The following is a 26537-nucleotide window of genomic DNA, read 5'->3' on the forward strand; positions in this document are numbered from 1 at the left end:
TTTCACAAGCACATAAAGGCTTCCTGGAGACGAGACATACAACCCATCAAGTGCCTTCCAAAGTGTTTTTCGTAAGGAAGGTGTTTCAGAACAAGGACTGCATTCACAGCATTTCTGAAGATGTTCACAGCCCCAGCTACAAAAATCTGTCAAGGTATCGCAGTGGAAATCCAGGCACATTGCTTGTCTTCTGGTTTTGGTGCAGGGGAGGGTTTTTTTGTTAGGTTTGTTTTGGTTTTTTTACAGATTATTGAAGGGTTCGACTGGTTTTATAGCAAACACTGCTGCCATATAAACACTAGTAACTTCTCAAAGACAAAAATATGTGTATGGTTCTAATTTTAAGCACATGAGGTCATCGGTTTAAGTGTTCGAGGACTGTGTGCCGGTCAGGCACGAGCAGATGGACATGTCTCATAGTCTTGTTGATCCGCTCCCAGCTTTGAGCGGGTGAGGGAGGCTGGTGCGGGCCTGCAGATAAGCCATGCCATGTACGCTGGGCTCCGTGTACCCTGGGTTTCACCACTGTCCACCAGGTCTGAGGCCAGCGGCCTCCGCACTGTGACAGAGACAGGCTGGGCTGCCCCACCGCCCCTTCCAAGGCCGAGTCCCTGTGGTAACCCACTCGCCAAGATGGAGCAGGCCCCCACACGGGCCCCGTCCCGCATCCCCTCATGCTGGGGGCTCCCCGGGCGACTGACTGACTGACCGCCCGAGCCCCGCCGGCCTCCGCCCGGGCCCGCCATCTCGGCAGCCTGAGGGATGCGGCCGGCCTCGCCGGCGGGCCCTGAGGCAGGGGCACCGGGCCGCCCGCCCCCCTCACGAAGCCGCACACCTGCCCCAGCCCGCTTCACCGCGGGCCCGGGCCCAGCGCGCCCTCCCGGCCGGCTCCCGCCCTCGCCGGGCCCGGCGCGGTGCCACCCGTCACGGGTGCCGCGGCGGGAGGGACGGCGGCACCGGCGGAGCCCGCCCGCCCGCGTTTGCCGCGCCCGCCCGCACCGCCCGGCGCTTCCTGCGGCGCGGGGCGGCGGAGCCTGGCCGGCGGGGCCGGGCCCGGCGCGGCTGGGCGGGGAGGGGGAGGAGGAGGGGGAGGAGGGGAGAGACGGGGAAGGGAGCGCGGGGCAGCAGCGGCAGGAGGAGGAGCCGGTGCCGCCGGATGCTGCGAGGAGGCGCCGCGGCCCCCCTGCGCTGCCGGCCGCTCACCTGAGCGGGCAGGAGGGAGGAGGAGCCGGCGGCCGAGCTGCGCGGAGCCCGGCGGCGGCGAGGCGGGCGGAGGGGCGGCCGGGCGGGCGAGGCCATGGCGCCGGGCGCCTAGCGGGGCCGGCAGCGCGGCAGGAGGCCCGCGTCCCGCCGTGTGCGCCCGGCTGCCGGCGGGGGCGGCCGGCGGCCTCCGCCGCGGCCTAAACAGAGCGGGCGGCCTTCCCCTCAGCGCGCCGGGCGCGGCGCCGCCGCGGCCCACAAGATGTCCACTCGGACGCCGCTGCCCACCGTCAACGAGCGGGACACGGAGAACGTGAGTGCCGCGCCGGGCCTCCCTCCGCCGCGCCCCGTCCCCCGCCCCCCCCCGCGGCCGCCTCTCCCCGGCACCTGGCGGCGGCCCGGCCTGCCCTGCCGCCCGGGCCAGGTACCCGAGGGGTGGGCGGGCCGCGGCCGTCCCCAGCGCCGGGCCGTCCCCGCCGCCTGCCCGCGCCTCAGGCTCCTCCGTGCGGCGCTGCCGGGGCGGGTCCGGCGCGCTGGGCTCCACGTCGCCCCAGCCCGCCCGCGGCCCGGGCCTCCCGCGGGGTCGGCGGCCGGGCAGCCCCTTCCCCGCGTTGCTGGGCGGGCCGGGCCGGGCTGCCCTTATATGTACTTGGCTGGAGCCGGCGGCTGCGGGCGCGCACGGGCGCTTGGCGTCGGGCCCCCGCGGGGAGAGGCCTCCGGCCCCCGCGGGCTGCGGGCCGGGCCCCCCAGCCCCCGCGCTGGCACCCCGGTGCCGGGGTCGGGGCACTCACCCCTGGGCTCTCTAGCTGCCTGGCACTCGACCCCGGCTCGCCGCCTGGGAGTCAGCCGTACTTGGCTCTTTGTTTGCACCTCGAAGGTGGTCCCCGGCGTTGCTGTTTTCCTCTGGTTTTGCTTTGTGTTGCGACTGAGCGGGGCTGTCGTCGTGTGCCCTTGGTGCCTCCCGAGTTGATTGTTTGTTTCTTCCTTTGTGCTGTTTAAACATCTTTCTGCTCTTCCTCTGCTCCACCCGGACTTGATGGAGTAGGAGCATGGCGGTGTTCTCCGTTGTGGTGGTCTTCCCGCAGAAAATAACCAGTCTTGGTGTACCTGAGAAATCTTAAGATCCTGGCCCGTATCTGGTCCTATCTGTCAGTGGTTTTTATTTAAAGAGAGGGTAGTATAGGAGGTGTGAAATTTTTGTTTTAGGTGAGGGGACCAGTATTAAGAGGTATGTTTGGAATGTGTGCTAGGTATCGTTAGTTGCCTTTGGGAAACTGGCAAAATGCACGGGAGGGGAAAAAAGTCATACGAGATTTGGCGCGTGCAGTCACACTCAGCTTCCACTTGGGTGGAAACTGATCAGTAAGAAACCTGGTGGGTTGAAATAGGTTGAAGAAGATGTATGCTTGCATTGCATCAATCTGAAGAGGTCAACAGTAGGAGCTTATAATGTTTGTTACTGTACGAGCCAAAGCAGCAGTGCCTGATGAATAGGTTACTGAATTATATGAAAAGTGGATATGAGAAGAGAATTTGGAAGACAAAGGTAACAAGTGAGATAATATAGTTAAAGAAGTGAAACCCTACCTTGGTGTCTTCATTGTAATGAGCTTTTAGTATCAGTCACTCAGTGGAAGTTTAATTGACAGCAATATCAGCCTGGGCACAAGTTAAAGCAAGTAGATGCATTTGGTCTGTCCTTACTCTTCGTGGACTGATGAGTCCTATATTACTGTCAGAATGAAAACAAGTCCTTGAGATGAAAAAGAAAGTTTAGATGTAATTAAATGACAAAGGCCAGGTTTGAGCGATACATGTTACTCCTGAGTGTCCATTCAAGCATGTATAGGAATGTAGATGAGAGATAGAAGACAGGAAGGGAAATATTTATGCACATATCCAGTAATATAGTACATAAGACTCGCAAAGTACATTTACATAAGGCAAAAGGAAATATTCTCAAACATCACTAACTTCTGTAGAATGAAAACTTCAGCTACAGTGTTAGTAGTTCATTTAGCAAATGTTATGCTACTTTTGAATGCTCTATTTTGATACCTAGAAATAAGTAAGGATTCTTTTATTTTTATTATTTCAGAGAGTGTGTTGGGTATCTAAAAAAACAGGTTTGTACAGGATATCAAAATACTCTAAATTGTACATTTGCTTCTGAAAATCTTGGTATTAGTCTGTAACCGAATACTAATGAATATAATCCTCCGGTCAGATGAACAGTAAAGAGCTGTGCAGTAGTAAGTTCCCAAATCTGCACAAAGTAATTGTAGTGCTGCTATTAGTATGGCATCTGCTGGGTTTTGGAGCAGAGATCTGGAGGTTGTTGGTTCTGCCTGTCAGGGAGCCTCGGGAAGCCCCTCTTTGCTACCTGAGGTCTTCCTTACATCAGACCTTCTGCTAAAGTGGCAAAATGTGGGTGGAGGAGGTGGTCCGTTGTAGCGTTTGTTGATTTAAAATGGACTCTGTCAGGGTGAGGTGAGACTCTTAATTTACTTTTAATATGCTTCCTCCTGCTAATAAACGCTAATGGACTGGCAAGTGTTTATGCTGATGGGTCTTGATGCGCAGAGTGTAGCTAGTAAGCTCTGGGTAACTGGGGTGGTAAGAACTTGGAAATAAAGGGAGAAGTTATTGGAAGGAGTGAGGAGAGCAGAGTAAGTATGAGTGGTTTTGGCCTGGTAAGTAAATCTGTCTTCATAGTGCATATTTGCAGTTCCTGAGTATGTATATTAGCAAAGCTCTCCCAAGTTCTACAGCTAATGGTGATCTTCAGGAGATCGCTCTTTTCTTCCATCTCATACGCGTGGCCATCTCAGCAATGTTGCTCCATTGTGTGACTCTCAAGGGACAGACTGTAGCTCTGTATCCCGGAGAGAGCTGATTGATGGTTCTGAGTACAAACCTACGTACGCGTCCAGCTGTGCTTTGCACGTGGCGTGAGGTCGTTGCATGAAATCATGGCAAACTAGCCTACCACCCCCCCTCCCCGTCTCTTGGCAGCTGCTTTCAGTGCTCTTTATAATAGAAAATAAAAAAAATGTCAGTGTGTGCTTTTCTCAGTGAGTATGCAAGCATATGTTCTGATTTTTTGAAAAAAAAATTACAATAATTGCATATATCACCTATTATAAGAATATACGTTCCTTGAGGAATTACAGGAGTTCCTGGTGGGATGGGTGAAAAACATGCTTATTTCCATAATTCTTTGTACCTTTTATCCCACAGGACCCTTTGAAAATAGTCTAGGAGGGGTAAGATCATGCAACAGATTACTTGATAAGTCTTATCAGAAAGCTGGATGAAAGGTACAGGGACTTTTTGCCGACAATGGACAAACAACAGGTGGAGGGAAACAGCAGTTGTGAAACAGTATGTGTATAACTGATAGGTCTGCGTTACAGAAATTCACACCCTTCTTTTTCTTTTCCTTTTTACTATTCTTTACATCTCCCAGTGCTATATTTAACTTTTCTAGCATACATCCGTAAATATTTTTCATTGAAAATGTTATTTCTCTTTCATGAAATTTATGTTTGGGGAAATGAAGTAGAGTATGATTGTCAATCATTTATTCCTGTTGAATGGTTTATTAGGAAACTTGGGGAAGTTAATGGGTGGAGGCAGTATGGTAAAGATTATTTTCATGCTTGTTACTGGATTTATTTTTTTCAAGTGAGGGGTGAGAGTAATATTAAAAATAATAATTTTTCTGTGTTTTGATTTTGTACATGTAGCTATTTACAGCTTCCTCTTGATACATTGTAAGTAGGCTGCGGTAGGTATTGTTTCAGTGCATTCAAACACTTGCAGTTGGGGTGAGTTTAGGTAAACTGAGCTTCCCATTTCTTCTGAGGCTGGAGAAGGAGAGGGACACAAATCAAAAGCTTTGAGCTAGAGTAGCTCTTCTGTTTTCATTGAGTTGGTATTAATTGACGAAAGAGAGGCTTTTATGTTTTTCATACTGTGTTGTATCATGTCATTAAGTCGGGGAATGTTTTTTTCTGAATTAAGGGAAAAGAAAAGAAATAAGCTGGTAATACATTCTCTGTATAAGGAAAGACTAGAGATTCAACAGTCAGCTACATACAACTTTAGTAAAATGAGAATGTTGTAGTTAGCTTTTTGTGACATAAGGACCTCTTAGTCTGGCGTAAGAATACTATTTTTTTTTTCCCTACAGTGAGTGTAGTTTAATCTTTTGAAGGTATTACTATTATTTGTGAAGGTATTACTCTTTATTTGTGTTGTGATGTCACCCATTAGCTAAGTTTTAAGGAATTATTTTGCTTTGTACTTTTCAGACACATAAAAGTCTGTTAATTCCGTTGCAGAGATCTTGCATGTTTACAGCGGAAGAAAGACCAAACGAGGCAGGAGTGCTGGCTGGTAACACTGGCCAGGGCTGAGGAGGAATGTGGGAATTGTGGTTGGTCTTACCTAGCCAGTGCCGTATGAGAGTGATTAAGAGATGTCATGGCAAAGGGAGTTTTAAGGAAGGATAGTACAGTGACCGATGATCATGTGATTTGCTTAATTATCATACAAATAATTATAATTTTGACACACGCACACCCATTTGCAAGCTAGCGAGGGAAGGGCGATGGCTGGGATGCCAGCTAAAGTAGGTGTGGTTAAAGATGACTTTCTGATAGGGGAGGCTACTGGACAGCTGCATTTTAAAGGGGAAAAAAATTGAACAGGGCAAGAGATGAGAGGATGGAATGGAGTGGTCAGGTCGGTGTAATAATTAAACTATGTTTAATTTCTTTCTCTCTTTTTCTTTTTTTTTCTTTTTCTTCCTTCTGGATTTGCTTTTGCACAATAAGAACACATGGTTTTGATTTGGGCAGAGGGGGCGTGGGAGAAAGTATCTGACAAGAATTCTTTCGTTCAGTGCCTTAAGCAGAAGAATGGCCTAGTTTCCAAGCCTTATGGGTTCAAGAGTACAGCTGTATCTTTCTTATCCACAGGAGATGGGCCTTAGCAAAGTAGAGAATGCCTGGGTTTTTTCGTTGTAAGATTATTTTCTTTGATCATGAATACACCATTAGGTGTATGTTTGTTTGAATGGTATGAACTGGGTATGTTCTTCTAATCTTTATTTTGAAGGTTTGTGTTTTCTCTGTGCAGACTTTTTGGTTTGGTTTGGTTCAGGTCTTGAGCAAGCTCCGATGTTGTGGGGAAAAACGCATTTAGCTAGAGTATTGTGCGCAGAGAGAGCAAGGTTCATTTTCTTATGAAGTATGTTATCCATTTTGAAGTTAATCTTCTGTGTGAATCATAGAGAGTCACGGAACAGGTGGCACAGATGTTTAGTTTCGTTTTCCTTCTGTAATGAGAAATATTTCAGAACAAACAAGTGAAAATGTAGCTTCACATTTCAGTGTTCTTTCTAGGTGTCATAAAAGACTATAGTGTTGAAGTTCAGAAAGAGTTAATGCAGTTTGTAGTACTTTTTAAATTTCATACTTCATGGGGTTTTTGAGGTTCATAGGTAAACATAGATTGTGGTTTGTGTTCTGAAAACTACTTACACGGTCAGTGGAGTTAAACGCTGAACTAGAACAAGGAGATTATGTTCCATGGAGCCTTGCTGCTATTGGTGGGGTCTCAACTATCATTTTTCTGATGATGTGGATTTACTGTTTATATTAATATAGCTTTTAAAATTTTCTAAGTCTGCACTTAAAATGTTTTAAACATCAGTAAAGGCAGGATTCCCCCCCCCCCCCCCCCCCCCCCCCCGCCCATGGCTCCCTATTATATTTTGAAATTAATGTTTCTGCTATAAATGTGGTAAGTTTCTATCATCACAATTGCGGTTGTTTAGCAGAGCGAACTCCTGCTAACTTCTAATTGACACCAATAGTTTAAACACAGAAAAAGTAGCTATTTAAGTGCAGATAGTGATTTCTGTTAAATTATGTTGTTGATCAATTATTTGTATTCGCAGTTGCAGAGGTTTTTTTCTTGTTCTCAGAATTCAGTATAGACCTAGCCTTTAATATCTTACTGATGTTTGAGAGAGAACTTCAGACACTATTGTCCAGATTCATTGAGAAACTATCCTTTAAAAAGGAGAGATTATTTTACTACTAATGTGGAGCTAGAAATCTGATGCAGCTAAAGCCCTAAGACATTTCTTACAAATCGACCTACTAACAACTTCAGAGTTTGAGCAAACTTTTCAGATTTTGTGATATCAGAGAGAAAGCATTTTATTGCTTCTGTTTAGAGATTATCTTTTAGTAGTGTCAACCTCTCTCTCTCTCATATGTGTTTATGCTCTGTTTTGCCCTCCAGGTTAAATATACTACTTGTAAACTGTTGCAGACAGTGATATGTTTCAAACTTAGCTTATTTGTGTTGTGGTCGTGAAATGATCTATTAAGTTGTTGTTGCTGTTGGAAATGTAATGCTTGCTTTTTGTGGCATTCTTTGGGTTTGGGGGTTTTTTGACTTTCTGGAATTTCAGAATCACAAAAAAAAAATCTTTTTTTTTCACAGTATTTTCTGGGTCTTCATCCTTGAATGTTTACTTACCTCTAGGTAGTGGTAAATTAAGAAATGTTCTCCACAGCTGAATGTTTCTGAAAACAGCTATGAAAACAGGAAAGTTCTATTGAAACATTCACATTGTTCAGTGTAATGGATATAATGCAACTCAATCATCTGAGTTTTAATAAGCTCTTTCTCAACATCAACTACCAAGCCTGTTTAATTGTTAACATTTTTCTCCTTTTTTCACATTGAAAATTAACATTTTTTTGTGTGCTCTCTCTGCTCAGTGCTAAATTAAACTTTAAATGGGCCAATTGTATCTCATTTAAGAAAGAAAATTTCTCCTTTTTTGTTTTTCTGTGAATAGTTTAGTAAAATAGTAGAATCAAAGGATTGGTGAGATCTCGAGGTCCATTTAAGACTTCATAGCTGTATGTGGTGATACAGTTTAGTCTTGGTGAGCATCCTAGGAAATCTAAGGTTAAAAATTCCAAGGGGATAAGATGGTCCTTGTTAAGGCAAGTTTCCCTGTGCTTGTTTCAGCTTTTTTTTTCCCCCCTCTTCTCTCTAAGTACTGACCAAACACACTATAGCTATCAATGTAAAATAGTTTGAGGCAGAAGCACTGAAAGGCACTCTCTGTGCTTAACGTAATCCTGCTGCTTTTTGAACTGATGGCAATTGGAAAAGTTTGGTTGTTTGTTTTTGGGGATTTTTTGGTTGGTTTTGGGTTTTTTTCAGATGAGCATTTTTCCAGGGACTTCTTTATGTATGCTTTCAAAGAAAACACCAACTTATGCTGAAAGACAGATGTTCGTAGTCACAGTAACTGTGTCTGCACAGTTAAATTCAGCTGGGCTACAATTAACCTTTAAAGCAATGAACTGGACGTGCTCATGGAGCAGTGCCATGGCTTAGGCTGTAATGATTGATCAATAGTGTGTATTTATGTAAAACCCAAAAGCACAGGTTTTCTGTGCATCTCTGTAGAATAGAAGATCATTACATTATTCTGAAATTCTCCATCTTAACAGGACAGCTGATTGACAGTCACTTTACATCACTTGAATCATTGTGGAAAGCAGGCACTCTTCTGTTGGAATGAATGAATGCATTGTCTGTGTGTTTTCAAGTTCTGGTATTCTGCAGTTTGTTGTATACGGATCCCAGGAAAAAGGAATTTTCCTTATCTTGCTGTTCCTATGCTTATGAGACACCTTACTACACTTGTTTGGTTAGCATTAACGTGGCTTACTATCAAGATGACTTTTGTAAAGACTCCTGCTGAGCTGTTCAAGATTTAAGTGCTCAATACCAATGACTCTTGGTCCTTTTGTGTGCAAACTATTTCAAGTTTGCAATGTTTTAGAAAAATGCAAGACGTGTTATAGAAACCTGTAATCATAGTACAGTAATAAAACATGGTTTGAAAGGGAAAAAAAATGTGTTCTTTTTCTTTGCACTTGCATTCTTCAAAAGACTGGTGGCAATATGTCAGAAAGAGGACTCTTGGTTACAGTTTTTAGCTGTACAGGCTTTAGCCATTTTCATTGTTTAAATTTCTAATCTGTATACCAAATCTAAAGAAGCACTTGCAAAAAAACGAGCAGTAAAACATTCTTTAAATTGTTCAGTCATTTTGAATGCCCAGTAGATATAATACCTTGATATGTGTTCATAGTTCAAATGATTTCTCAGATAAAGGTTGATAAACATAGTTAAGTTAACCTGAGGAGAGAATGAAACATGTTCATGATTTCACGTCAAGTGTCTGCCTTGTTCACCATGACCCTAATGGTGTGTTGGCAGTAAGTACAGTAATAATCCTGTTTTACATTTAAACATGTGGCCTGTAGAATTCACAAAAATAGAAAAACATAGAAAAGCAGAGGATGATATCCAAACTTATTGTATATTTTAATTGATTCAACATAAGGAGCTTTGTCCAGTTGTGTTGCTACATAGTTGTGATATGAATAGGTTGAATAATAGGACAGAACTTTATTTCACCTCTGATGAAAGCACTTGTGTAGTACATTGATGTTCACAAAACTGAACATACAGAGTTACTGGATAGCCCATGGCAATCTTTTGCAAGAACAGGTAATGATAATATTACTGGTGACAAAGTCTAATTGGTTTTGTATTATAAAGTAATAGTAGCGCATGATAACTTTTAAAATCTCAAGCAGAGACAAAATTAGGCAAGGTTGTTAGAGGGAAGTGGTACCTTTCATTAGGCAGATGTGGTTGGAGGAAATAGATTAGATTTTGATAGATTAGGCTTTAGCAGGGCTTGCTGTAAAGTCTCCTGCCCAAGGCTAACCTCATGGTAAAACCTGTAGTGCCTCTGCTCCACTGTGCTTCTGTAGGAGGACCCACGCCTTACTCATGATGCAGTAAAACATGCACCTTCTTGTAAGTGGAGGCACAGCCTTAGTCACTGTGATAGAGAGCTATTTTCAGCTCTCTTGGAAGCTTTCCTCCCAGCTTCCGCCTTTCCCTACTGTTAGTTCTTATCTTTTCCATCTTAACCCAATACTTGGGAAGAAAGTTAAAGAAAAATAAAGTAAAATATCTTTCACTTGTCTCCAGGCACCCCCCTTTTTCAGAGGGGAAAAAGGCCATTGATTTGTAATCTTAATGTTAAAGGTTATCACATAGACCATTTTTCTTACTTAGTCCTTCAAATATTTGACCAATTTCATTTTAAACCTGGTGATAGTCTGTAACCTGCCTCCACACCAGCTTTATCCTTATATACGTAACAATATTGATCTTTCTGAGATTCCATTTACCCATTGTGAAGTTGCTGGCCATTTAATGTCTGTAATTTCCTGGCCTATCACATTCTTGCCCCTCTTCCCCCTTATTTTCCCCCACATTTTGCTTACTAACATGCTTTTGTGCTTGTGCTTGCATACTTGTTGCCAGCTTCCTTATGCTTCTCACTCTTTCTGGGACCTTTTCCAGTTTTGCTCATTTAATGACATAAGCAAAACCAATACAAAGCTTTACTAAAGCTATGTAGTTGTAGCTTCTGTTTATCCTTCAAATAATACCCTTGTGTATGAATCCCAATGAACATTTTAGTATGGGAATAATCTGAACTGTAAAGCTAAAGAAAGTGAAGAAATGCTTTGCTGTGGGTGGGTTGAGCGGAGCTGTTTCTGTTTTGGAGGCTCTTCTTGAAATTATTAGCAAAAAGGATTGTTACAACTTTAAATAGTCATGTTAGATTATGTTTTCCTCACTCTACCTTTCCTTCCCTCCCCCGGTAAAGTTACTGTGCTTTCTTCTCTCAGATAACAGCAGAGAGTAACCAGAGCTTTATAATGTTTATTTAGAAAGGACATACAATTTTATAACGCTCTTTGTAGAGAGAGATTGTCTTAATAAACTCAGTAGATCCACAAGGAATTTAACGTGCAAGAATTGCAGAGTTAGGGAAGTGAGGTGTAGGGTGTACTGCAGTACGTGTAGCAACAGCGTAAATTACTTGCGCTTAAACAGTAAATATCTGAAATTCCTCCTGAGAGTGCGTGCTTGGCTTCAGTTGTATAGAAGTATCTTTCTAATTCTTAGATGTTTCTGTCATTACTTTAAAAAAGCAGAGGCATAGCTCAAAAATTTAGAGAATCATGGTGTGTTAAGAAGAGTCCGATTTTTGCCATAGAAATTACCTTATCCTGTTAAATGCTACCTTGAGCTCTTGCAAAGGATATGGTTGTTCTCCACAAATGGATTACGTGTGTAATGTATTTACTCGTATCTCTATTCCAGATAATATCATCGATTGAAGGTAATAGAATTCCTTAAAGCATTTGGGGTTTTATTTAGTAATTCTTCTTTTTCCCCAACAGTAATCAGATTTTCTTCCCCTTGCAATTATTACAATAAGGACTGTCTACTGGTCCTTAAAAAAAATCAGGAAAATGTCATTACTTGGTGAAGGACTAAAATAGCATTTTCTCCGTAAGATCAGACTTCAGAAGGAGTAACAATTGTAATCATTCAACACAAGGAGATATAACTAGAAAATATTAATAATACTGTCTCTGAGTAGTCTTTGCCAGGTGTACCTATGAATAATAGTTTTTCAAATTTTCTTTTCTTAATTTGATATTAAATGAACAAGGCTGGCTGATTTTAGAGTTCTTCCAGTGATGGACGTAAGATGCATAGGAACAAAGAACATTTATGAAAGCACTTCACAATGAAACTCTTGCTCCATCTACTGCATAGTGCAGAGAAATCTTACCTACAGAAAGTTGGTATGAGCAATGAGGGTCGATCTAATATAGATACTGGAATTAGTCAGTGGAAGACATAATTATTAGAGAATGTATGCCTACAGCAGTGTTTGTAGACAGGCTAAGGGAAATCTAATCCTTCAACCTGTGCAAAGTAGGCTGATAAAATAAAAACTGCATTTAAAGGTCTTAAGAAAATTATTCTTGCTTATCCAGTGATTGCAGAAGTATAGCACTTATATAAAAATAAAATTGGGGGGCTTATAAATACTACAAGATAAAATATTGATGATGATTATTAATATTATTATTGCTGCTGCTATTTGTGAGTGTGTGTGACCTTTTGTAAAACTTTATATTTCAGTACTGTGTACAAGGCTCTTCACCATTACTCATTAAACGTCTTTCTTTGTGGCATGTCATATATTGTTTTGATAGAATTATTTTCAAAGTGAGTGGTGTCAGGCATTCTGGAGTAGCATAGAAGAGAGAAACTGGATTCCTGTATCCATCTCTGTTGTTTTCATTCCCTTCACATAACAATTGTTAATTTGAAGCTGAATTAAATGTAGCGGTTGACTGTTACACTAAAGTTACTATGATAAAGTGAAATATTAATGGTGCATGAGCCATTTTCCTAATATTGTCTTAATTGAAAAGATTTCTAAGACTAGCTCAGTGGGTGACAAACAGGAAAAAAAGAAAGCAAACTGGGAGACTGTTGGAGTTAAGTTTACCTCCAGATAATTCTTGAGAAAGAGGAGAAAGCTGTGCCTGACTTCATGTCGGCTGTTGGGTGGTAGGAAAACAGTAGAAAATTAATTTATTCTTTGTTAGCTGCTTGGTGAAATGAGAAGGATATTTAATGCGATAGCTCTCATCCCCTGGGATCAGAAGGGTTCTAGTTAGTTTGGTAAATTAAGGAAAAATATTACAGACGGAGCTTCCAGTGAGCCTGTGATAATTCAGGGATCATAACATGGCACAAGGGGATATGTGATCGTCTCTCTTACAGTGCTGTGGATTTCCTCATCTCTTACGAGGCAGAGAGCAATCTGAGGACTGAGAGGGGCCCTTGGCAGGCTGATGGTGGAAGAAAGAACATAACACTGCTGTCTGACCCATCCTAAGACTTGGAATAATTCAGTGATGTCCATTTGAAGTCTGCATAAGGGTGACTTTCTTTTAAGGTTTTGAGGATGGATTCTCAGTTGCTGGTACAGAGATTGATAGTCCCTGTCACCTGCTGACATTGTCCTTGGGTTCCTGTGACTTCTCTGCTTTCCTGCCTTTTCTTTAAGGCTGAATAAAATTAATTCCTATTTTAATATGAGAGAGCATTGGATTAGGTAAGTCACCTCAATTTGAGATTTGCAGACTGTAAGACTTGTTGCTTTAGTGTTACCCAAACTGTATGTCCGGCTCAGGCCAGAACCAAATTACCACTGCTAATGGTGGGCTGGAGGCCACCATTGCTGCTACTGGTTATTTAAATCAAATTAATTTAAATGGAATTTAAACTGAAAGAGGGTAGACTTAGATTAGATTTGAGGAAGAAATTCTTTACTGTGAGGGTGGTGAGGCACTGGAACAGGTACCCAGAGAAGCTGTGGGTGCCCCATCCCTGCAGGGGTCAAGGCCAGTTTGAATGAGTCTTGCAACAACCTGGTCTAGTGGAAGGTGTCCCTGGCCACGGCAAGGGGGTTGGGACTAGGTGGTCTTTAAGGGCCCTTCCAACCCAAACCATTCTGTGATTCTCTTTGCTGTACCTCACAGTGTAGGTAAAGAAGTCTGGAAATGCCTGACTTTGACAGCTTGCAGGCTGGGGTACTGTCTAAGGACCATAGCTGGGGATCTGGGATTCCTCACCCACTGATTGTCAAGGACTCAAGAGAGAAAGTCATACTTTTTGGTTTTATTATTTTTTTTACTTTCTGTTGGATTGGCTGCTTGTTTTAATGACTATATATTTTGAATACATGTTAGTTTTTGTTCAACCCTTTAATCATGAATTCTTTTGCTTGTATTCTTAAGCTTTATCTATATACATGTACATTATTTCTTCCATATTTTCTGACCTTTTTATTTTAATGGGCTGGGGAAATCCAGCATCTATTGTTTTTAGGATTTTCTTTGTATCCTGTGATGTTTTTTCTTTCAATTCCTTTGCTGATTTACATAACGTAGAGTCTTTCATTTGTTCATTCTTTTTTTTGTGCTTGGCATTTACATCTCAGCTATACTCACACATGATTTCTGTTTATGGTTTGAATTCAGTACATTGACAGATATCTGCAGTATATGTGTGATTGTCAGTGTTAATTATCTACTGTATTACCGTGTTTGCCGGTGTAAAACATACAAAGAAATATATTCTTTTTTTCTAGCTATGTTACATACTTCACAAAACCTTTGAGGCATGTTGCTGCTGTTTGCTTTTTCTTTTCCTTTTTTTCAATTTAGCTTCCCAGTTGCATATATTTCTGAAGTGCTAAATCATGGTAGTCTGTGATCATAAATAATTGAAGCTCAAAGGTTAAAATAGGTGGTTGAATAGGGCTCTGAGGAGACTGTAGTCTGAGCTCTCTGTAGAGCACACTCTTTGATCATAAGATATGAGCAGGTCCAAGGGGCATACAGTGTTTGGACAGCTTAAAGTTAAGCATAAATCTGTGCAAGGCTGGGAATGTGTTTGCTAAGTTGAAATGTGGTGTAGCATTATCCACATAAAGGTAAATAGTTACTACAGCCCAACTAAGGACATTTTATTTGTTCTGTTAATTAACACTTATATCAAAAACGGGGCAGAGAGCACTCAGCAGAAGACTGTCTTCATCTTGCTTTGGTTTTTTTCCTTTGAGTTCACCATGTCCCATTACATCAGCTTGCTTGGATACATCATCGTAATCTTGCTCTGTGTGTAAAACATGGGTTATGCTTTCAGAAGACCAAGTTTAGTGAGGTCCTTATAACTTACTTCACCTGTGGCTCCTGCTGTCAGATCAGACTCTGCTAGACTGTTCTTGGTAGACAAAACCATTGTAACTGAATGCTGCTTGAGTGCAGGCTCATCGGTAGAAGTGTCCTACACCATCTTAAGGTGTTTCTTCCTCTTACGAAGGTGGCTGGTTTTGTGTGCCAAAATATGTGTTACTACTCAGAGGCAACCTTTGTATCTATGCTTATGAAAAAAAAACTAATGTCTGCAGAATGCTGAGTCTGATTGTATCCTGGCTTAAATATTAAATTGCATCTCCTTGGCAGATGGGGTCCAGTAGGCACTCTGCACTTCAGCCTTCTGAGGTAAGACTTGTTAATGACATGAGGAGGCCTTGCTGCAGAGAGATGGAATAGAAAATATTATCAAGCCTTGAAGGTGAAGAAACTAAGCTAGTATGCTCTAGTGCAAGAGGCCATCCCTGAAAGTGCTTTCCAGGTGAGGAAGAATTCCCTGCCCCTCCCTTGAAGGCCGTATCTCCTGTGGAAGGGATGAGAGAGGCCCTGGTAATTTACTGTAGGTCCATGCATTTTTTTTCCTCTTCTAATTCTCAAATTAACTGGTTGCCCAACTACTTTAAATACATTTGTGTTGTATGTACTGTATTGTATGAAGGGAAATATTAATTAAGATGAGTCTCCGTACCCTTTAGTTTAGACTTCCGAGATCCCTATGTCAAAAGAATACTGGAAAATCCTCCTGAATATTGGGTAACTTTGTTTGAAGCATAGCTTGACATGTTCCTCAGAGTCCTGTACTGCCCCACAGTTTCCTTTCTAGGACATGTGTGCATCAATTAGGTTATATTGCTATCAGGTTGGATATGTTAATTGATCATCTTATCACTTTTTAGAAGCAGGCTTTACTCCAGATAGTTAGTAAGACCTTGAGGTAAAATAGTCTGCAAAATAAGATGGTGATCTGTCTCGATGGATGTATCATTGGATGAATCCAGTAATGGGGCTGTAAAGACTTTGGAAATGCTGTCCACTTTGCTAAGTAGTAACTTAATTTTCTCTTTTATGTAGTGGAAATGTTACAGGTGCTTTGCCCATGCATGTCACTTCTAAAAGGTAGCTTCTTAAGCTCACATTGTCTGCTCTTCTGTCTCACACACCCAGTGCAGGTAAACAACACAAACAAGCAAGTCTGCTAACTTGTTTGTGGTATTTCTTTTGTTTGGTTTGAGGGTTGGTGGTTTTTGTTGGGTTTTTTTTCTGTCGTCTTTCTGGGGTTTTACCTTGTTTTAGAATGGGAATAAGTATCTCCTAGCTAAAGTTTCACTACTGGTGTCAATTTGCCTCTGGATTATCAAGAAAAGCGGTGTGATCAGTTTTCTTTCCCATGTCGTTCCTGTCCTGACAGTGTGGTTCCAGCAGAGCTTAACATGTGGCCCTCTCTTCCCAGTACTGGATGTTCCCCTTCCTCCTTGGGCCTGCACCGGTGCTTGGGAAACTGTCTGTGGGTACACATGCTCAGGGAGCTGGAGGTTACCCCGGCAGAGGAGTTGCTATGTTTTCTCTGGTTTGCCTTTCCGTCCTGCCACCCCAGTGGTAATGTGCTTGTAAGTGGGTGCAGGCATGTGAGCAGTGTTGGGTTGGCTTCAGCAGCCAGCTGTCATGGATGGACTGATGCACTTCACTCAGAAGAGACAAGTAGCAATATATTTATTGGTATAAAACAGTGATTCAACAAAGTTTGATAGTAAATGCAACAGTGGTTTAACAAGATTTGCTGGCAAGGTATACTTGATTATTTACTGCACAGAGGACAGGGTCAGACAAAACTGTCAGGGAGGTCCTCCTGTTGAGTCATGAGGTTCAGAAAGGACGCCCTTGTGTTCTAAACTCCTTCTCAGAGGGGAGTTTAGGTGTGGCTAGGTCCAGACTTAGTCTTAGACTTGGTCAACAGTTTATCAGTCCTCTATGTTACTTAGCTAGGATTTCAAAGTTTAGCATGCTGTTAATCACTTACAGAGAATCTGTTGCGGCAAGGAATCTCTCAGCCTCAAGGAGTAACCTTGGGAGGCGTCCCTACGCAAGGGGAGATCATGGCCTGCAGCCTGCTGCCATGCAGGAGTGCTCAATGGTCCCTGGGCTGTCCACTGTTCATGGAGTAATGGTCATCTTTGCATACTGACTACAGAAGTTAGTTTCTTTCAAACATGGCTTGAGTCAGACCTTGACCAGCACTGTTAAGTGGGCACACTGTTCAGATTAGCCCTTGGCTAGCTATCGTATCGTTATCTATGTCCCCCTGAATCCACTTTTGAGTCAGATACAGCCATCCCAACCAGACACATCCATTTTGATGGCCGCAGGTGGTTATCATTTGAGCATTGTCACAGAAACAAAGGTCAGGATGGAGAGAGGGGGGGAGCACACCACCACACTCCACCCCATGACTATAGTAAACTCATCTTACCCTCACAGAGTGGTGGTGTGGTCACCTTTTGCCTCTGTGCCATAAATAGTATATTCGTAGTTTGTACACTTACAGACCCACAGTAAGTAGATAGTCAAGCACTGCTCTTTGTAATGTGCTAATTTGCATGGTTTGGATGGTTGAAGTTGGATTATATGTTTTATGATGTAGCAGATCTTTATATATAATATATTTATAAGTAACAGACATACTAAAGTCAGAGTTAGTAAAATCATGGCTGAGTGAAACGTGAAATTAAAAAGTCCTGTTGCTGTCAGTGACCATCCAAGAAGCGTTTCCCACCAGTGTGCTCTCCATCCTTCTTCACTCTTTCCAAGACATAGTGTATCTCTTCTGTATCATGATGAATGTTGATTAGAATTTTGTGTCCGTTGTTTTGGACATGTTCTAGCAGTTTACACAGATCATCTTGTTGCAGTAGTTTCTTCATCGATGTAAGGTTCATTCTGATGGGGGTAGGCAATAAATCTTGACTCAGTGTATAATTAGATTATAATAATTGATAAGAAGCAACAGGGGCTGAATAATTAAGTCGCCCCCCATAATTTTAGTAAAGCTACAAACACAAATATTTACCCCCCATAATTTTAGTAAAGCTACAAACACAAATATTTGAGTGATTACTTGTATCTACAGTAATGTTATCTACAAGTATAAAATCACAAAGGGTTCTCATACAAGCACATGTTTTTCCAATATATACAGGTACAGTTCCAGGGGTTTCATCAGGATGTATTTCTAAATGACACTTTGTTCAGTATGAAGACAAATGTCTTGGGCTTTGATAGTGTTGCTCTCACAAATAAATCCTTGTTGTTCTGTACAATGCGGGCATTAACATCAATAGTTTGCCATTTGTTTCTGTTTCATTGGGCCCGTGGTCTGTGTTCTAATGGATGGAGTATAGCTCCATTGTGATTTAATCCTAGTGCAATGATTGCATACATGGTGTATACCAAAGCACTGTGTACCGTTAAGACAAAAGATATGGCCTTATTGTTGATGGGGTCATAAGTGAAAATGAACTAGATACCACCAAGACCATCATGCCATGTGTGGACTCTTCCAGAGTTGTTTTAGGTATGCAGTCGGCAAGGAAGAAATTCCCATTTCATAAACTTTGAGAGAAAGAATGAGTTAGAATTCAGAGCCTGGTCCCAATTAGCTGCATGTACGCTTTCCTTCTGTAGAAAGAACCTCAGCTGGCCCAGAAGACTGGTTGTTTGATCATGAGTGTCAGAGACACTTGGTGCTATAATCAGGTCACTCTTTTGTGAGTAAACCTTGCCTCTTGCTGCTGTTCTCGTCTGGAGGCAAGCCTCAGGTTTCCTGATTGTAGTCTCCAGACTGAAGAAACAGCTTTTCTTCCCTCTGTTTTGAAGTTTGATATTAGTCTCCACTTCTTGTATTCCTGCAAATGTTTGAGAAGCTCTGTGAGCTTGACGTAATCCTGAACTGTAAATTTTTTCATGTCTCTCTTCTCCTGCCTTTCATCAGGCCAGTTGAAAAAATGACCTGGCTGCATCATTTGTAAGTGCAATAAAAACTCCTGCAAGCTTCCTTTGCCAGAAGTTTCGCTTTCTGGGTGTGTTCCTGTTCTTGTTTGGTTGGTTCAATTAACGATCAACACTAGCATTTCTTTTTTGTTGTTGTTGTTTTACTGTGGGTTTTTGAGAAAATTGTGAGTGCTGTGGCATTCAGCAGCAGCGCTCTGTAGCTGCCTGTGTTCCCGGGTGCTGGCAGGATGTCCTGGGTCAGTTGGGAACACGCACTGGGAGCTCTGTGCTGGCAGGTTTGAAGATGTAACAAAAAATAGTCAAAGACTGGTGAGGTTAAACTGATCACCTCTTGAGGAAAGGCAAAAAATATTGAAAGAACTCTCTCTTTGTGAAGGGCAGTGTTCAAATGCATGCAGGAGGCTGGAGCAGGAATAGCTTTTCTCCTTCCTTCCCCCCCCTCCTGTAAGTGCTGTTCTTCAAAAACACAGGTTCATGTAGGTTTCATGGGTGAAGGATGTGAACTGTTTTATTTTGACAAGAAAGGAAATGTTTTACTCCTTTGCTTGGTAGGGCTGACTGTAGCTTCTAGTATTATAGCAAATGACAAAAGTGAGTAAATGGAAGAGGATTTTAGGAAAAAAATAAATATATTTTTTGCCCCCACGCAGTTCCGCCTGTGGTTTACTGCAGCAGCTTTTAGCTGGCCAGTTTCATTTTTCACCAGGGCTACAGGGAGGGTTCAGTTTTTGTTGTAGCAGTTAATGGAGATGATATGGGCTGACTGTCCTGAATTAGTCCTGGAAAATCTTGTTTGTGTGTTTGGGATGAGTCAGGAAGGAAAGTGCCAGGTTGAAAGAACTGTGCCAATTCCGAGTGAAATGGAACAAAGGCAGGAAGGTCCTGTTCTTCTGCACCTGCCCCCTGGCCAGGCTGAGGGCTGCGGGCCCAGCCAGAGGAGGAAGCGTGTTAGCTGAGTTCGGTGACCAGACCTGATTTAATGCTGTGAAGGCATTTGTTTTTCTGAAATGTTTTGACTGACTTTTCAGGAGAGGACCAGTGCCTTTTTTTGTTTGTGTTTTTATCCTTGAAATAAAAAGTATCTGTCATTCTATGTGATAATGAACTCCACCCTTCCATGAGACATCACTGCTGTGCTTTAAAAAAAAAAAAACAAACCAAAAAACAAAAGCTTACTACAACATGGACAGGATTTTTGACAGCTTAGTGTCACTGTATGGAAATTGCAAGTATTCTGAAGAACCTTGTGTGTAAACTCTTGAAACAATTAGCTGTGTCTGGCCCTGCACTGGTAGATCATGGGCTCAGTTTTCTGTCCTAGATTGCTTCAAGTACAGAGTTGTAAACATTGCATGCTGTGTAGTTTGTGATTAGAAAAATAATTCTGTCTCCAAGTTAGCAAACTTATTTCTGATATGTCAAAAAAAAAAAAAGCTATGTTCAGCACCTAAACAAACAAACCCCCCAAACGAAACAAACAAAAAAAAACCCCATCAAAACTTCTAAGGGGCTTAGGTACCATAGTAACAAGCACAGGATAAGATTTACTCAGTGCTCAGTGTAATTTTGCCTATCACAAGTGTGTATGTATGCTTTTAGAAAAGAATCTTCATTGTGTATTGACGTTAAGGGATTGTATTTCACCTTGCTATAGAAGTGTTTTACTATTAGCTTTGAAGATGTTTTGTTGTTTGTTTTTTTTTAAATACAGGCTATTACAATTGGGAAGAAAAGGAAAGAGATAAAAAAAAAAGGAAGAGTAAGGGGAAGTTAATTTGTTTAATAACTCACTTGATACTATATATTGAAGTCCATGGTTATAGTTTGGATTTTAAAAAAAGTTTTACAAAATGCTTTTCAGAGTTACAGCGTCAGTTAATTAAATGTTTCCATATGCTTGACTGAGGCCAGCTTTATTCAAAGTCTTTGTTTCTTGTTGTTGATAGCTTCAAGCACTTTCAAAAGTTCATGCCTGGAATTCCTACATATTATGTAAATCTGATAGAAACAGCAAGATGCACATGCATGTGTGTGATTATTTTCTGTGTACACCTCTGGAAAGCCTCTGTGAATAGGTTCAGGGTATGCATGTAAGTTAAAGACAAACATCACGGTTTTGTCTGATTCTGTTCTGTCTGGCATGCGTTGACCTTGGTATCTGATTTAAAATCTATATATACTTTTTCCACTCACTCTGTGTGTTTGCTTGTTTCATGGGGTTTTCTGAGCCAAGTCCTTCATATTATCCTGTTTCAGTGGAGTAGGTTGATTGCTTTGGCTTTGGGGTTTTTTTTAATAACCAAGTTTCTATCACACATTCCCAGTCTAACATGCTTTTAATTGCTGATAAAAATTATGAAAAGAATCACACGTACATGCATTCAGACTTTTAGTTGCCTCCTCCAAAGCACTTTTCACATGTCTCGGAGAGACAAAAAATTAGAGTAGATAGTGATCTATTAATGTTTTGATTGAGATTAGAGGGGCTTTAGTAATTGTAGTATGATGCAACGGGTACATGTGGCAAGGGTAAGCTGTGGGTTTGTGCAGATGTGAGGTTTACCTGGGAGAGGAGTGAATCCCCTTCTTCTGGCAGTAGCTGATGGATCACGTACCATCATCATCTTGTGCAGTTCAGAGTTGCATGATGCTTCATACCTGTAAACCTGACCCTCTGGGTGCTTTTGGTATGTGATGCAGAACAAGCTGATGTGAACATTTTTGTTGGTTCCTACATTGAGGTTTACTGAGATCATTCAAAAAATGTGGTGGTTCTACTTTACTTTGATTGTTACTTCAGAGGGGGAAAAAAAATATTTGTTTGAGGTGGTTTGCTAGAAGTTCCTGGGTCCTAAAGGAATAGTTAGGGATAGCAAGCAGTTAAAACATGAAAACAGCTGGACATCCAGGACATTACTTCTCATCTTTCTCCCCTTTCCTTCCCCTGAATTGTGAATCAAAGCTGTGGCAGATGAGAGCTGTTCAGAAGACTGTCTTCTAAACTCTTCAACCTCCCTCTGTCTGGGCTAGCTGTTTTGATTACCTTGCAAAACATGACAGCTGTTACAAATGCTCATGTGTATGGCACATGCTTGAAAATGTTTGGAGCTATGAATATTAAAATTGGCTGTAAGAAGCATAAGTTCAGAACTGGAGATAATACTGAGAAGAGGAAGTGTGATGATGTGCTTTTTTTAGCACCTCATGTGCATACTTTGCTTCCATGGGCTGACTGTACCAAGGAATTTGCCTTGCAGTAATTCAAGAAGGGGAAAATTCAGGACTAAGATGTTTGCTTAATCATATGAGGTGTATTTGTAGGCAGGTCAATGTGTAGAAGTTATCCTATTACTCAGAAGGACTATAGAGGCGTTTGGTGTTGTTTGATTGAGAAAGGCTGTGTCGTTTGGTGGCCAGAATGGTTTTGGGGACTATTTCAGACTAAGCTGTAAGAGCAGTTAATATATGTGATGATATAAGTTTAATTATGGTGTATAATCTGTGAGAATACTACTCCAGTGGCTAGGTGAGTGACTAAAGGACGCTGAATAAGTAGTAGACCACACTTGTTGTATCTGCTTGGTGCGGGTATTTATTCTGCACTTTCTCAGAGATAATGTATTGGGCGTTGGGTCATCTTGCTTTCGCAAAACTGCTTTGGGGAAGACGATAGCTTTGAGTCTTCGGGAAGCAATGGGTCAATCTCTTGTGATTTTAATGCCACTGACTTTCTGTAATAACACTAATGGAATGTGTCAGAAACAACCTTAGTTAGGAGTAATAACTGTTAATTGAGCTCTCTTCAGTCGCAATCTAAAATTGAATACTAGAATTACTCTTCTGAGATTTCTGAAAAGGTGGTAAATGTTTTGTATGTGCTCTTCCTTTATTTTTTTAAAAACACTTGACTAATGTGAAAAATACCTAAATTGCTGTTCTAATGTACTGTTTCAGCTCTAAAGTTTTGTCACTACTGCACCTTTTTTTGTTTAAAATTGCATTTTATTTTAAGAAACATCTAATTTTTATGTGTTTATTTCTAGACATTTTATTTAACAGTGACATAAACAACATACAGGGAGTCATGTTTATGATATCCTAGTAAGACAGCGTTTCCCACTACATTACATATGTACATATAAAGATATATTATCAGTGTAGCTAGAGAAATATCAGAATCCCTAATTAAAATCCTGTGTAGGAAATGAAGGTTGTTAGCTGGAATTGGTTTTAGATGGCAGTGAACTTCAAGGAGCATGTTGGTTTTTACAGCCCACTTGTTTCCAGCACCCTGAAAAACTTCTCAGAATTCAGAGTTTTTTCTTCTGAAATGGCGTTTTTAAATAGTCACGTAGTAGCTGATGTGTAATGAATGAATGTATTGTAATGGACCAGAAAGATCTTAAAACTACGTAGCCTGTCTTTCTAGGCAGTGTGGATATTGCATGCTTCTGTGGAATTCAGCTTTAACATTGTTTGGAAATAATCTCTGAGATACCGTTATTTGACCTAACTTGGTTGGTTTTTTCAACATCTTAACTTTGTTATGTTTGGATTTTGTTGAATGCTGATTTCTAGAAGTTCATGAGTTTCTAGTTTAAATTCCTCTGTACTTTCCAACAATAGCAAGCTGTTTATGTGCAAAAGGGAGGCCTGTTGCAAGACTTAAGAATAATAATTGGAATTTCATTCAGTGCTGTTCAAATTCAGAAATGCTATATATATGTGGCTCACAAACTAAGAAACTTGGCTGCCTTTATGCATATTTTCTGTCATCCTTGGGCATAGCTGGGGAGAATGGTTGACTCTGAAGATAAGTCTGTCTAAGAGGGAATAATTAAGAAACTATCCAGAGGGCTTCATTTTTTCTGTCCTGTAAAGACCAAAATCCAGAACTGTCATGACCATGAACCTTCTTTATTTTTTTTCTCTTTGGATTTTGTTCTGTGTTACATTGTCATCATGATTAAATAACTGCTTTCCCTGTTAAATCTGCGTGAAGATGATCTGTCCTGTGAAGCCATCTTTTGCTTTGCCTGTGGCATTGGTTTTGCTTGCCTATCCAACTGTTTATCTGAAAGATACCTTCAAGTATCTACTGGAAGTAGGCTAATCCTCTGAAACGTGTGAAACTGGCAATTGGTATTAGGGTTGCTAGTACTTCTGGTAGGCATTTTATTTCAAATAATGAAGATCTAATTCTGTGCATGAACAGGCTTAAAGACTTCTAAAACTTGTTTGTGTAGCATAGTGCTGTAGCTCTGGATGGGGTTCTAGGTACAGCTATAATATTCATTATTAGCACCATACAAATATTGATATTGCAGGGTGTTGTCTTAGGCAAGACTTCTACTTGGGCTCTGGTTTATTGCATGTACGACTAGTGTCCAATGTTGAAGGAATGTTTCAAAGCCTCTTTGCCTGGAGATGTCCTTCTGATCCTCTCTTTCCAAGCCCAAAGAAAGTATTTTAATTATGTGCTTCTAAAGGATAAATACTATTGCTAGCATGTTATTTCATGGTTGAATAAATTTGTCTGATATGCTGAATCTAAACATGCCTGGCTTGCTTGGTTCTGCAGTGATTTGGAAAACAGTTTATCAGTGGGGGTAAAGTAGTATTTTGCAGAGACGTGGGTAATGAAGACCAACAGAAAATTCTATTTAGGACCCTCCTTCTGGCATAGTGAATTAATAATGCTGGAGGTGATGTAAGCAGTGCTGTGCTACATTTGGGAAGAATATTCAGGTTGTGATATATTCCTTGTTTTTTCCGGTTGTGTTGCAGCTGTTTGCTAGTTTTCCCAACTCTACTAGTCCTTATGTCCTGAAATAACTCTGCTTGGCTCAGTGGGACTATCTGTAAGCATGGGTGTTTACAGGAGAGGATTGACTTTGGTCTATAATAAATACACATAGAAGTTGGAAGCAGTGCTTTAAAATGTGTTTTGTGTAAGAAAATAATTACTTGTGTAAGGAATGACAGGTGATATCAGCATAGACCAGCGTTAGGCTGGGTACTGGGTGGAACAGTGGAACCTCCCAGTGCTGAGGCGCTGAGTGCTCCTCTGACTCTGCTCTCAGCTTAAGGTCAAAGATCTTGAAATCTTTGGTCTGTAAAGGAACAGGCTCAGTTAGTGCTCTGCACAGAGATATTGAGATACCCACTTTTTGATTGAAGCAGTGAATAATGGGAAAATATGAAGGTGCCTTGAGTTTTGTTGGTGCTTGATGCTTAGCAGGAACTGAGTGGCCTAGGAGTAAGCATGGCTTTCTGTTACAAATCTAAAAACTAGTCTGAGAAGACACTGTTTCTACCTACAGTTTTTGCCTGCCTTAAAATCTATAAGATTAGAGGCTAAATTTTACTTGTTAAACATTTGTACCCATCTGCCGCTAATCATAGAAAGCATTTGAAATACTGAAACACTTAACACCCCATTGACATCTTCCTTTACTTTGGTTTCTCCTTGGAACATTTCCAAGCCCCATCTCTATCTTGCCTCTTACATACTTGGAAGTTAAAAGAGTACAGAAGCACTGCTGATTTTGGTGACTAACATTTAATGTGGGATGATGGGTTGGCATGCATTAAAAATAACATCCTTTTAGTTCTTCAGACTTTTTGAGATTTAAAGTATGTTTTCAAGATATTGTGGAGTTTTCTTTTTAAGAATAAATTATTATTTTTAAATAAAGATGTAAATTATTTGTCACTTGAATGAGAACTTCTGTGACTTCCAAGGTTTAGGGAGCAAAACTTACCTCAAAAAATCTTTCTCGTAATGTTGTTCAAGTGAAGAAAGTTAAGAAAAAAAATTTGAGTGAACCCTTGTTTCCAAATATGCCAAAGTACAAGTATTTTTTTGTACTGTGTATTTTTAAAACACTAAATTTGGTTATGATTAGACAAGTTTATTTGCAACATAGTGGTATAGTGTGTAGCTTGGCATAGTTCCATATTTAAAAAAAGTCTGCAATGGTTTGTTGATTACTGCCTAGATGTTCCTTGTTTTACTTTAGGAGCTGATAGAATCTTTCTGCAGACTTTTTTTCTTGAGACATGCATCAAACTCAGCCCAAAGACAGCATATTCTGCTTAGGCTACCATCCAAAATTAGTAATTATATGGTGAAAGTAAATAAATTACTTCCCTTTACACCTTGTTATGCTTTTAGTCTATTCTGCTGCAACTGTCTAAAATCCAAGTAGCTAAATTTGCAACTGTTTTATCTGCTTTCCAGCATACCTCTGTGGATGGATACACTGAACCACATGTCCAGCCTATCAAGTCAAGTAGCAGACAGAACATTCCCCGATGTAGAAACTCCATTACGTCTACCAATGAAGAGCATCCTCACATTGGAAATTATCGCTTACTGAAAACAATAGGAAAAGGAAATTTTGCCAAAGTGAAACTGGCAAGACATGTACTTACTGGAAGAGAGGTAAGCCTTCCAAAAAAGAAAAAAAAATACTGACAGTGTTTTTTATATTCTCTTTGGCTATCTTTATAATAAGTATTTCTGCTATTGTTTTACCTTTCTCTTCTGAATAGAAAAAGCACATTTTTTGTCATCATAAAGGAAGATGCAAAGAGGCTGTTTCA

General features: G+C 41.1%; 1 protein-coding gene across 7 annotated transcripts in view; it reads left to right on the forward strand.

Annotated features, from left to right (window-relative positions):
- Window positions 1-1144: 1144 nt before the first annotated feature.
- MARK1 (microtubule affinity regulating kinase 1) overlaps window positions 1145-26537 on the forward strand; it is a 62312-nt gene continuing 36919 nt past the window's right edge. For 6 of the 7 annotated variants that reach the window (XM_055816335.1, XM_055816336.1, XM_055816340.1 and 3 more), the window contains exons 1-2: window positions 1146-1513; window positions 26173-26376. In XM_055816335.1, the coding sequence (XP_055672310.1) occupies window positions 1463-1513; window positions 26173-26376 (255 nt within the window). In that variant the 5' untranslated portion in view covers window positions 1146-1462. Of the gene's footprint in view, window positions 1514-26172; window positions 26377-26537 lie in introns of all 7 variants that reach the window. The other variant, XM_055816339.1, reaches the window with a different exon arrangement.

The sequence above is a fragment of the Falco peregrinus genome, chromosome 11 (genome assembly GCF_023634155.1).
Source record: "Falco peregrinus isolate bFalPer1 chromosome 11, bFalPer1.pri, whole genome shotgun sequence".
Lineage (NCBI taxonomy): Eukaryota > Metazoa > Chordata > Aves > Falconiformes > Falconidae > Falco > Falco peregrinus.